Source organism: Balaenoptera borealis, assembly GCF_965194805.1.
Source record: "Balaenoptera borealis genome assembly, chromosome: 20".
In the NCBI taxonomy this organism is placed as follows: domain Eukaryota; kingdom Metazoa; phylum Chordata; class Mammalia; order Artiodactyla; family Balaenopteridae; genus Balaenoptera; species Balaenoptera borealis.
In genome coordinates this window covers 13,155,971-13,168,656 of record NC_138879.1, presented here as the reverse complement: position 1 = coordinate 13,168,656, position 12,686 = coordinate 13,155,971, and the positions used below count along the sequence as shown (strand labels likewise).

The 12,686-nt window shown below is 53.5% G+C and overlaps 1 protein-coding gene and 1 long non-coding RNA gene across 2 annotated transcripts in view; one reads left to right on the top strand and one right to left on the bottom strand.

The window, feature by feature from the left end:
* Positions 1-12,686, bottom strand: part of TBCD (tubulin folding cofactor D) — a 174,335-nt gene that overhangs the window by 16,220 nt on the left and 145,429 nt on the right. The window contains exons 24-32 of the mRNA XM_082374178.1: positions 11,898-11,960; positions 10,895-10,971; positions 9,345-9,417; positions 6,827-6,945; positions 5,533-5,624; positions 4,689-4,829; positions 1,146-1,229; positions 468-626; positions 251-389 (exon numbers count right to left, since the gene is read on the bottom strand). Coding sequence (XP_082230304.1) covers positions 251-389; positions 468-626; positions 1,146-1,229; positions 4,689-4,829; positions 5,533-5,624; positions 6,827-6,945; positions 9,345-9,417; positions 10,895-10,971; positions 11,898-11,960 — 947 coding nt within the window. The remainder of the gene's footprint in view (positions 1-250; positions 390-467; positions 627-1,145; positions 1,230-4,688; positions 4,830-5,532; positions 5,625-6,826; positions 6,946-9,344; positions 9,418-10,894; positions 10,972-11,897; positions 11,961-12,686) is intronic.
* LOC309619252 lies at positions 1,237-4,528 on the top strand. Its single transcript, XR_014238831.1, has 2 exons — positions 1,237-1,738; positions 1,785-4,528. It is a non-coding gene; the product is annotated as an uncharacterized lncRNA (long non-coding RNA).

Genomic DNA, 12,686 nt, shown 5'->3' with positions numbered 1-12,686 from the left:
GATGTGCAGGGAGGGTGAATCGAGACCGGCAAAAAAGCCAGGGAGCGCAGGAGCTGCATGCATCTGCATCTGCAGTCTCCCTGCCGCTGAGCTCATGCCCCACACACTGTCCAGTGGATCAGGGGTAACGCCCGCCCCCCACCTGCCCCGCAGGCACACTGAGCCCCAGCAGAGGCTCCTGAAGGAAGGATGGAAGGAAGGAAGGAGGCAGCGCTCCCTCTCGGGAAGGCCCACTGAGGCGCCTGCTCACCGTGGACTCGGTCAGGCCGCCCACGGACACGGCCAGCCCCAGCAGCACGTGGTAGCGGTAGGCAGGCAGCCCCAGGAGCTGGGCCACGCGAGGGAAGGCCTGCGACGGCGCGCCCCAGTTCACAGAGGCCACAGCGGACCTGCAAGACAGAAGCATGAGCTGGAGGGGCCGCCCCGCTGGGAACAGAGCTGCCCCACCGGGAACTCAGCGCCAGTACCTGGGGAAAAGCCTCTCCAGCTCCTCCCGGTGGGGCACGTGGGGGATGGCGGGGCCGTCCCAGTGAAGCAGCGCCAGGAACACACGGGCTGCATGCGCCCGGAACCGGTCGATCTTCTCACTCGCCTGCTGGGCTAAGCAGCACATGATCCGCTGGCAGCTGCAAACCGAGAGCGCAGGGTTAGCTCGGCTGGAACATGAGAGCGGGCACACGCGCCACCGTGGCTGCGGGTGGGAACGGGATCTGACAGCCCAGAAGCCTAAGTGGGAGGTCTAGAGTGGAAGCAGTGAAGACTGATACGGCTACCGGATGGGTGGTGTGTGAGAAGAGACGGAAGAAATGGGAGGACGGGGTGCCTGCAGCCAGAGGAGGAAGTCGGGGTGGTGGTGCTGAGGAAGCAACGCCCAGGTCTCCTCGGGGGCCTCAGCAACAGAAGGGGCGCGGTGATCCCAGGCCAGCAAGGTACCCGGAGGCAGCCCGGTGTCCAGGGAACCAGCGGGGGACAGGATGGCCAGTCCCCAGCAGCAGCAGGCGCTCGGCGCAGGGGTCCTGAGCCAGGAAGCTGGCTGTCCTGCAACAGGCCTGGACCCTGAGGGAGGCCTAGCCAGGAGCAGGGGCTGTGGAGTCAGGAGGGAGGACCCGGCAGACCCTCTCCACGCAGCGGGAGAACACACTCACACTGGGGCCTCGATCAGCTCTGGCTGGTCCCTTGCCAGCAGAAGAGTCAGGTCCATAAGACTCGTCATGGCGGCCTCGCGGACCCTGCAGAGACATGGAGGGGGTGAGGCGCCGGCTTCCTGCCCCAGGAGCTATGTGACCATCAGCCACTCTGCGGGGTCGGGTTCAGACACCCTCAACCCAGGGCAAGAAACATGCAGGAGGCTCGACAAAGGCCGCCAGCAGCCTTTCCTCGAGAAATATTTCTCTCACACATTACCTTGAGCAAAGACACCTGTTTGACACCTGAAGACTAATGGCCAGGTCCCAGCAAACTCTCTCACAAGCGCACACACAGAAACAGCGCTGATTTTCTCACGAACCTTTAAACACAAAATATACCCACTCTACAAAGTTTTTTTCCCAGCAGAAAAACTCTTAAGGGCTTTTTGGCTTTTCGAGGGATAGACGTATGTAGAGCAGCTCATGTTTGCTGGCCTAACTCCAGAGTGAAAGCATCATTTTAAACTTGGGACAAAGAACACTCAACCCAGGTCGGACACAGCTGGGCAACAGGGACCACAGACACTGCCCCACGTCGCCAGAGCCGGCAGGTCAACAGGGACCACAGACACTGCCCCACGTCGCCAGAGCCGGCAGGTCCTATATGCCTGGGGCACCCACCCTCCCGCCAAGGAGTGCGCACCACACGGGAGATAGCCTGTGCTGTTCGGACCTGCACGGACAGAGGCCCCGGCCCCGGAGAGGCCCAGCAGCCAAAGCACTGAGTGCAGGTGTGGTGGTGCTCAGAGGCATGAGACGGACACAGGCCGGGGCCGAGGGAGCTGGACAGGCTCAGACACCAAGGCACAGCCGCCAGCCAGCTGCTGCTCGGGACACAACACGCACGACCCTCTGGAGGTGCCAGGGTGGGTCAGGGCGTAGAGAGAGGGAGGAAAGAGCACCCCCCCTGGACCCCCAGCGCCCACAGGCACAGCACTACAGGGAAAGGCCGGCGAGAGGAAACAGGAGCGGCTAAAGCCTGCAGCACACGCCCCTGGGGCCCTCAGCAGCTCCTAACTGGACAAGCACAGGGTGTGGGTCCAAAACCCCAGAAGCCGGCAGCTGGGGGTGCACATGTGCAGGAGGAGGGCCCTGGGAAGCCCCTCAGTCAGAGCTGCGGGTGTGGGCAGAAGGGCCAGCCAACCCCAGCCCTGAGGACAGCAGGTGACCCACCCACACAATAGGGGGCCTGACAAAAGGAAACTTAAATCTTGCTGCAAGGAAATTACACAACCCAAAATCTCTGCAATTTTGAACTCACAACTTCTGGATTTAGTTAAAAGTTACAAGGAATGTTAAAAAAAAAAAAAAAAAAAAAAGACCAAGTGTTACAATAATGAGAGAGAGAAGACGACAGAAATAGACCCATGGATGACACGGATAATTGGAGTAAATGGCCAATCTTTAAAGTAACCATGAGGAACACGCTGAAGAAAAAAAAAAAAAGAAAGATGGAAAACAAATGAAAAAGATGAAGACTTTCTACAGAGAATTAGGATCTCTGGAAAAGGACCCAACACTGCAGAACTCAGATAAACCTCTGGAATTAAAGATTCACAGAGGGGACTTCTGCATGTGCACAGCACTGGCTGGCCCTCCTCTGTTCACCTGATGTTCCGCGTGCTCTGGGGGCAGCCACGGTGGCAACTGCAACACCAATGAAAACCCACTGCCCTTCTGGCTTGAACTGTGCAACCAGGGTCAGAGAGTAAAGGGCTCCCCTTAAAGGGGCCTGAGAAGGGGCCCCCACGTTCACAGAGGACCACCGCCCACAACTCCACCACGCAGCCAACACAGCAGAACCTGAGCGGCCGCCCGTATCGGGTGAGGCAGAGACCACGGCACTGTACTCAAAGCGGGCCCACTGCCTGCTGCGAAGCCCTCAGCACCCTCTGGGAGGATGAAGCAGAACCAAAGCGTCCTCAACAGAACCCTACCAGTGTCCAGGATCCACTCTAGAGCCAGAGGCCACGCAAAGAACCAGGAAGAGGGGCTCAGTGTCCAGGGCAGACACGTGAGCCCCGGCTGTGGTCACAGCATCTTCACCCACACAGACCCTAAAAGGCACGGCTGCCACGGCCTCGTCCCACGGAGGACAGGGAAACAAAGGGCTCAGGTGGCCGTGCTGGGCTGGGGCCTCCCAGAGGACATGGGCCCGGGGAGGTGCTGTGGCCCCCTTGAGAGCCCCCATGCTCCCACTGTCTGGGAGGACCCCGGGGTTCTAGATATGCTGTGCAGACACGTGCGCAGTTCTCAGGCCCCCACGGGAGCCGTGCCCCAAATGCCATCTCAGGACGAGAAGAAGGAAAGGAAAGCAGCGGGTGAGATAAGGGAACACTCCTGGTGGATGAAGAGGCAGGAAAGGCCAGCAAACAGAGAGAAGGGGGAAAAACCCAACCAGATATGTTATTAATGAAAATACAAGACGAAATTAAAGCTAACTTCTTTTCACATCGTTGTAATAAACAAGTAAACCACTTCCTCTCAGTGTCAGCGACACCTCACCCGGTGCTCAGCCCACAGTGAGCCCCTCCTCACAAGGCGCGTTTACAGGGGGTCTTGAAGGAGAGAATGTGAATAAAAACACTTAGAAGAGGTTCCAACATAAGCTGTAGGAGAACCTCTCAGCTTCTCCAAAATGGCAACTTAGTCTCTTATTTCTAGTACACAGAAAAGTACTTTTGCAACCTTGGAAAGGAAATACAAGCGAATCCAGGCAGGGATCCGAGCACAGCGGCGTAAGCGTCTTCCCCGTGCTCGGCTGACAATGACACAGACCTCCTTCAGGTCAACAAGCAACTGAAGGGCTCCTCCCAAGACTGAAATCTGTGCACCTCAAGTCTTATCCCCAATCAGGCAGGAGCCAAGATGATGATATACAACGGGATCCCTGGAGAACTACCCAGGTGCTCCCTACTCCCCTTCCCCAAAATGGTTTCAGATCCTCCCTGCTTTAAACAGTTGCGTGGGGGATTTGCGTGAACTTTATTAGGTAAAACTGGAGAGCAGACAACTGGGGCTTAGATGAGGGAGACACAACAATGTTTGTATTTTATGAAGTTAATTTTTTTTTTTTTCAGTGAAGAGTAGGACAGGGACTTCCCGGGTGGTCCAGTGGTTAAGAACCCACCTTCCAACGCAGGGGACGCGGGTTCAATCCCTGGGCAAGGAACTAAGATCCCACCTGCCGCGGGGCAACTAAGCCTGCACGCCGCAAGTACTGAGCACGAGAGCCACAACTAGAGAGAAGCCCACGCTGCAACAAAAGATCCCGCATGCTGCAACTAAGACCCAACGCAGCCAAAAAATTAAATAAATAAATAAATATTAAAAAAAAAAAAGAGGAGGATGCACACACAAGAGGCTGGGACGGAAACCCCGGCTGCCCTGGGAATAAAGGGTCCGGGCTGGGGCCAGGGCAGCAGCATGAACGCCCCGTCTCTGGCCTCGGCGGGACATTCCTGAGAGGAGCAGGGAATGAGGGTGACACGTCCGTCTCACCATGCTCCCACGTCCCCGCGGCTGTCGGTGGTGTAATCGCTCAGACAGCCCAGCAACGTGCAGTAAACCTGGGCAACGTCCTCTCTGCACACAACCTCGTCTGGAGTCCCTTCTGCTTGCACACCGACAGTCTGGCAAATCCTGAAATTAAAAACATGGGAAACATAGCTAATGTCTGCGAATCCCACGCAAGCTCTCCTGTCTCTCTCATCATTTTGGCCTGATGTGTCTTTCCTGACAGGATGACCTCTGAACAGACCCATAACTCAGAGGCAGACTCAGAATCCCCACTGACGTAATGCTGAGTGACGCTCTTCTCCAAACCACATTTCTAGTGTCTACCGTTTCAGGGTGCACGGGGTGGATGGGTGGGGGGGGTCTGTGGCTGGTCCCTCCTACCCCACCGCCCCCCGCAGAAGGGGCTCCACCCAGGCTCGTGGGGAGAGAAAGGGCAGCCCCTCCCGACGTGTGCGTGTGTGACTAGCGTCAGCGTTCCCTCCACACGTGCCACTCCCCGTCCTGGGGGCCGCGGTCTCGAGTGGAAAGCTCAGCCCCAGTCCCTGAGCAGGTCCAGTGTCCCCAAAGCACAGAGATAAGTGCGCTATGGGTTTAATATTCATTATAATTATGACAAAACTGTAACGATCCTCTATGAGCTGAAATGTTCTTGGACAATCCTCTGAAGAGAGAAGAAACTAGAAAATAAAAAATAACATTTGCCTCAAAGTAGATTCAGCCCCCAAGACTGGGCTTCTCACACAAACTGCCGTGAACATCCCTTCGTGCTCGGTCGCTGGCTTCCGAGAGAACAGCGACTTTGGGGAGGAAAACCTGCAGGGCTCACCTAGCGATTGCCTTCAAAGCATCCCGCCTGGACTCGGCAAAGCTCACGTCCTTGGGAGAAATGTGGGTAACAGCCCTCAAGCCTGCTAGAACCTGAAAAGCAATGACAAGTCATCAACAGAACCGTCAGCCTCAAGATGAATGTACTTTCCATGCAAGTGGAGACCTGGCCTGGTGCCCCGCTGCTCCCAGAATGCAGCACAGCGTGGCTGGTGGCCACCCGGGTGGGCCATGCGCCCCAAAGAACACACGGTGTGGGCACAGGGGGTTGCCCCCAACCCTTCCCACTGCTGGGCTCCCACCCCCACCCCACCCCCTGGCGCCCAGGCGGCCTCTGCAGATCTGCCTCCTCCTCCGGGGCAAGACCCTGCACTCACGGCCAGCATCCCCTTCTGCCCCCGGCTTGGAGCTGAAGCACAGGGCACACAAAGCACCTGGCTTCTCACATCTCCACCAGTTACTTCTCCAAGGAACAGTTCAGTTCTAAAAGCCAGGTGTTTCAAATAGATAAGCCCCAGAGCAGGCTTTGGATGGTCTGTCCCCACTCTCGGTACGTAAGTTGGTCTAGTGCGTCAGATCCCAAAGTGTCCTGGGCAGGGGCAGGTGATACAGGTGAGGGGCATGTGTGCGCCAGGCACTTGGCAGCAGCGACATCTGGGAGGTGGGCTGGCAGGACCATGACTGATCTCTGAGTTAAGGGAGAGGGGCGCGTAAGCATAAGAGTTTGGTGGGCTGAGGCCAGCTGGGTCTCCAGGGTCTGACTCTGGCACCCACTCTCCCGGGAGCTCAGGACCCAAGTCGGGGTGTCAGGAGAGCTGATAGATCACCCCTGAAAGGAGACAGGCCAAGGACGGTGGAGCTCAAGGGAGAACCCCCCTGCCCCCGGCCATGCCAGAAACACAGGGCCCAGTGCTGGGGAGAAAGGGCAGCTCCCCAAGGAGGAGTCCTGGGGTGGGAGACCCAGCGCCCTTCACCACGGCCACAGGGGAGGCCAGCATTTCCAGACAAGGCTGGAGACATTCGTTTACGCAGAAAACACTGGGTGATGCACCACAGACAAGTAAAGGCCAGGTGTGTTTCCACGGAGGCCGCAGCTCCCTACCCAGCCTGGGAGTCAGCAATCCCGAGTCGCCTTCAGGCGAGAACATTAACCGGCCTCTCAAAGACCACTTGCTGCCCCCGGTGCTCCCATACCCTTTCTTGTGCACACACGTGCTGGCTTTCAGGAATTCCTTCCGCCCACAAACCCCACTTGCGTCTCACACGACACCCCGCCATGCTCAGGCCAGCCTCACCTGCCGGAGCCGGCCCTTCAGGACAAAGGCCGGCAGGGCGCCCAAGGCCAGGGCGAAGCCACAGCGAGCCATCTCCTCGGGGCTCTGAAGTTCGGCGAGATACTGCTTTACCAGCTCCTCTGAAAAGATGGAACCAGAAGGTGACCACTGTTGTCCATTATCCACAAGACACACTCTTCACATACGTTCCAGAACACAAGCAAACAGTGCTGAAGGAAGAAGAGAGGGGTTACTTAGGCTCCTAAAGTAGATGTATTTTCAAAGTGGTGTAAATCAAAACAGATTGAAGAAAAGAGTACTTATTGAGTGGTTTTAAGGTTTTCGTAAGCATTTTAATACATGATTTCACTCCCGGGAAAATAAAGCCAAGACAGTTTTAACAGTAGTCAACACAGTCAAATTTTCATTTTTTATTCACTGAGAACACAAATGCCTTCCTCAGAAATGAGGATACTTCCTCAAAGACGGAGAGCAAACATAGTCCCCAGGGCTGAGCGCTCGGACACAGCAGGGGTGCAGGGACTGCTCCTCACAAGACACCCATGGCTGGTTGGGCAGAAACAGGCAGAGCCGTCAGCCAGGCTGAGTGAGAGCACAGGGCTGGGAAAACAGACCTTCCCACACGGGAAAAAGCCCGTCATGGGAACTGCAAGAGTACCTGGAACTGAGGTTGTGAGAAGGAGAAATGGGAAAGAGGGCCCTGAAAGTCCAGGGCGTGATTCAAGAATTCTAGGAAGTGAAGTGGAAAAACCAGATCTGTTCTGAAAACGCAGCTCAGAAAGTCAAGAAAGGCCAGACACCCTTACTCTGTTACCTACCACAACCGAAGAGATTCTTGTTATCACTGCCTACATTTCAACGAAGCATGACTTCTATGACGTGAATGTGAAAACCTTACATCCTCATATATTAGGATAGGAAAAAAAAGCTGGAACTCCACTCGTATGTACACTAAGGTGTTATCTTTGGTGGAACTTAAAACAACACACTTCAGCAACAGCATGAAAATCCTTCTCTACAACTCACTTGAGTTTTAACATAACATGTTAATTTCAGAATGTCGTTTGTTTTTATAGTCAGAGTGACATGACATGTTACCCTTTTCTTAAGCAAAAAGTAAAATATGACTTGATCATCCCAATTTAATATAAAGTAACATTACAGTAGTCCCTCAATATCCAACGGGGACTGGTTCCAGAATCCCCCGAGGAAACCAAAATCCACAGACGCTCAAGTCTCTTTTATAAAATGGCACAGTGTTTGCATATAAGCCACGCACACTTCCCATACGCTTTAAATCATCTTTGGTGATGTGTGATACTGACCACAATGCCAGTGCTGTGTCAATCGCTGTAAATATAATGTCAATGTTATGCAAATAGGTGCCTGCACAGAAAATTCAAATTTTACTTTTTGGAACTTTCTGGATGTGGAACCTGCAGATACAGAAGACCAACTGTCCTTTCTGTCTCTTTATGTAAAATTGCCTACGGTAAAGGAACACAGTGTAACATCATTAATTTGGAAAGTCTGTCAGAAGATCAAATTACAGAATATTTTCTTATTTTTGAAAAAATTCACAGAAAGTAGATTTAGACTACTGCACTCATGATTCTTCTACACTTACAATAATTTTTAAAGTGTTTTACTTTTGAAGTAACTGTAGTGCATGTTCTATACAATGGTATAAAGGAAAGCTACGGGGCCACATAACATGTGAATATGAAGCTTCTTCATACAAAACTAACACTCTTGAACTAGACCCTACAAACAGGACCATGTGATGTGTGAGATAAACTCCAGCTTAGAGGTGGTTCTGGAAAACCCAACTGATGCAATGACGTGTAGTGAGGCAGCTACACCGACACTGCTCCAGTGAAGAGGAAAAGAGCAAAAGTGTTAACACGTGAAGGACACTTGCCAGAAAAGCGCTGCCATGGGTCATACAAAAATTCTAAAACACACTACAGTGAAATAGAAAAGTCAATGAAGTAATCACTAAATGAACAGACTCCAAGGAGAAAGCATGAAATCAGGAGGATGTGGCAGGACAGCAGAAGCAGACGACTCTGAGCTGACAGAGCCTGGGAAACGAGTGTGGAAAACAGTCACCCGATGATGAAGGACGGGCACCAAGCGACGGGATGGAAGAGCGGCCTCCACAGAGACAGGGAGCGCCACCACGGTAACGGGAGCCTCCAAAGCACAAAATGGGGGAAAGCTGACTTAAAGACAGAATTTAAGCAAACGCTGCTGGAGTAAGTAAGAGCTGATTCTACACGTAAAGTGGTAAAATCCAGGCAAGTGGAGCCCGCGTGGCCTGCAGAGCCCCTCGGGGCGCCAGGTGAGGGTGGGACGGGCTGAGGAGGAGGCGGTGTCTCCACAGCCTGGAGCCCACTCTCCCCCCCCCCCCCGCCCCCATTCACACCACAGCGGGAGGGGCAGCGGGAGGGGCACCCAGGGCACCGCCCACCACCCCAGCCGCGGAGGATGCGCCCGAGTGCAGGCGCCCACTCACCCTGCGCGGTGGAGTCCGCCTCCCCAGAGAGGTACTCGCTGCAGAGGGCCGCCAGGGCCGACACAGCCGCCTCCTGAAACGAAGCAGATGAGAGTGGGCGGCAGGCTCCCGGCCCAGGAGCAGCCGGGCAGCCCTGCGATCAGGCCAGTGACTCGGTTTGAAAGACCCAGAGGCTGAATGACGTCATCCTTTCCGGTGCATCTGCTGGTCATCGGTCACATACAGTCATAACTTTAATATTCTCTGCAACTAATACACTGAAGAGAAAACGATTATTTCCTCCATACAATGCAAATTCCATGTCTTCCAATGTGAACAGGTAACAATAAAACGTGGCATTTTATTCTTTCCCAGCAGAAGTAATGAAGGAAAAGTGTGGTAAACACCCAGAAGCAACGTGGCAAGGCCCCCAGGCGAGCCATGTACAGACCTCGTTTGGAGAGGAGTTGGGATCCATGGGTGCTGGGAACAGGAGGGGCTGGACGAGGAGGAAGGGCCAATCTGAGGGTGGGGCAGTGAGAGGGACAAAGCGCAGTTGCGGGGCTCACACCGCACGCAGGACCCTCGGCCCCTCCTGTCGCCTCCACGGTCACTCACCTAAGCCTTTCTCGATCGTACAGACAGTCAGGGGCAAATGCGGGGTTCATGTGCTCTTCCTGCTGCTCCCCCAAACCAGGGAGCCCTGGCAGAGGTGCTGGGGGAGGGATGTCCTCGTACAAATCAGAGGAGCAGACCAAACCATGGTCACGGCTGGTATGAATCAACTATGAATATGTTTTTAAAAGGAAATTCTAAGGCACTGATTGTGAAGAACTCAAATTCAACTAGTAAAACTGTACCTGGATTCTACAGAATGATAAAGTTACTTTAAAAAAGGGAGGGGGACTGAAGATTTGTTCTATTAACCCAGCAGAAATGCTGAGACACACAGGAGGCTGGAGAACTGTAAAGGAGACCAATATGTACTTTCACTCCTTCATCCTCAATATCAAAGCCTGGTCATTAACAACACCCAAGACTGTTATCTCTGCAAGGGGTTAGGGGTTGCAATGCTGCTAGTCCAAAGTTCACCTGTCCTGGGGCAGGACAGTAGTGGCCACTGGGACGGGGACACACACACACACACACACACACACACACACACACTCTTGCTCGCTCGAAATGACTAACGCTGACGTGCTGACATGATTCTGGATGCAGTTTGCTCATCGGTACATGAGCATCACGAACAGAGCTTCCAATCCTAAAATTCTACTGCTCAATAGGACAGAGAGTGTATAGGGGAAATGTTTATAAGGTAAATATAATTAATAAAGCCAGAAACAGTAATAAAAAATTTAAATATTCTGGTAAATAATGGCTGCATTAGTGTTCTTGATCATAAATTACAAAGACAGTATCATCCAGAATTCCAAATGTAATTATGACATTTATCAATCATGTTGGTCTATAAAAGGGACTCATAATGCACACAGCCCTTTGAAATAAACACTAAAATAAGTAATTATTTCTACACAGTGCAACAGCCAGAAAGCCCTCGCTCCCCACACCTTTATCTGTTGTCGAGAGTGACTTGAAATGAGGTGAAGGTTTCTCAAGGTGTCGTTTATCAGCCACTGCCAACCATCTGTCAAAGAGACAAATTCATTCAGTCAGTAAAGAACATTTGTATGAAATTAAAAACAACAACACACAGATCTTCTTCTACCTCTCAAGTCAAAGTAGATGGTGATCTTTGAGAGGAACCTGGAGGAAACCTAAGGTACACATTCTCCAGATTGAACAAAATTCTAAAGGCCCTCACCCTCTCCACCTAAAGGTGGAAAGTCTTCTTTCCGCTGTTGAAATCTGAAAACTGTCATGTGGGGAAGTTTTTGTTCTTTTATTACACCTTCAAGCTTCAGGTGGTCTTTTCCTGTACCTCTCCCCCGAACAATCCCCCCAGACCCCCACCAATAAAAACCCATTCAATTCAATTAGATCCAATACTTGGAAACAAACACTAAATCTATTCAATTTTTTTTCAAGTTACAGAACTTCTGAGGCTGCAGACCAAAGAGCCAGGACAGCCCAGTGGTGGAGGTGACCCCGAGGCTTTTCTTACTGCTTCTCTGTGGCCAGGTGCCACGGAATGTGGAGAGGCTCCCAGACCCGCACAGGGCCTGGCCGCCACCCCCAGGGAGAGCCGTGGCAACTGCTGGCCCTCCCCTCATCCCGCGAGAGAGTGCCCCTCAGGCTTGCACCACCCATCTGGGGGAGGAACAGCCGAGAATGCCGGGTGCTGGGAACGGCCGTGACGGGCAGAGCCCCAGTCAGCAGCTCTGAGGAAGGAGCTTGACCCCTTGGAAGAGAAGGGAGAGTCTCTGTTTTTGTGGGGAGAGTCTGGTGGACGCTCACTGTTTACAATGGGTTCTTCCAGCAACTTCAAAACAAGGATACTAACAGGGTGGAACTTTCCCGTCCACCCTAACAGGTTGGTCTTCACTTTTTAAGCTGAAGTAGTTCTGGAAGAAAAGGCCACAATGTGAATCACTGGAGAAGAGAGGCACTTACCGATCACGGCGTCACCTCTGAAGGGCATTTTGGAAAGGGACAAGTTTTCTATTAAAATGCACACTAGGAAGAAAAAGGATGAACACAATGTCACTTCCCTATAAGTGCCCATCACAGCACCTACCTTGCTACACCTGAGCCCAGAGCTGCAACACCAACTCCCCTCCCCCCACCCCCTCCCCATGCCTTGGTGCTGGTGTCGGGAAGCAAGCCCCCAGAATGGCCTCAGCACCAGACCTGGCCCAGGCTCAGGGGCAGCGCCAGGACCCACGAGGAGCAGCATCAAGCGGGTGCCCGCGGGGAGCCCCACCCAGTCAAGGGAGTGCCACATGGAGGCTGCAGGTTTGACCCCCATACGAATCCCCAAGGATGACTCAATGCAGAGGACTTGGCTGCTGGGCCATCGACACCCACAGGTTACCAGGAGCTGTGGCTGAACAGCAGGCACCTGCCCAGTGAGGACCACAGAGAAGCAGGTTCTCCTGGGGCACGGGGGCTCCAAAGACAAAGGAGATGCCCCGGTCTCAGGTCAGCACCAGGGTCAGGACAGGGTCAGAGGAGGTAACATTTATCATCCCCATAGGGTGGTCCCCAGGTGAGCTGCGGTACTCAAAGCTCTGGTAAATTCCCCACCTCTGTGAATAACGTAGTGTCCGTGTTTATAACTGAACTACCACTTCCGTGGGTGGGAACATGGCCAGTATAGCTACTGACTGGCCACGAATGCAAGGATGCCTGAGCTTCCGTCTGGCGGCCTCACCGTGATGGTCCCGCCACCAAGGGGGCTCC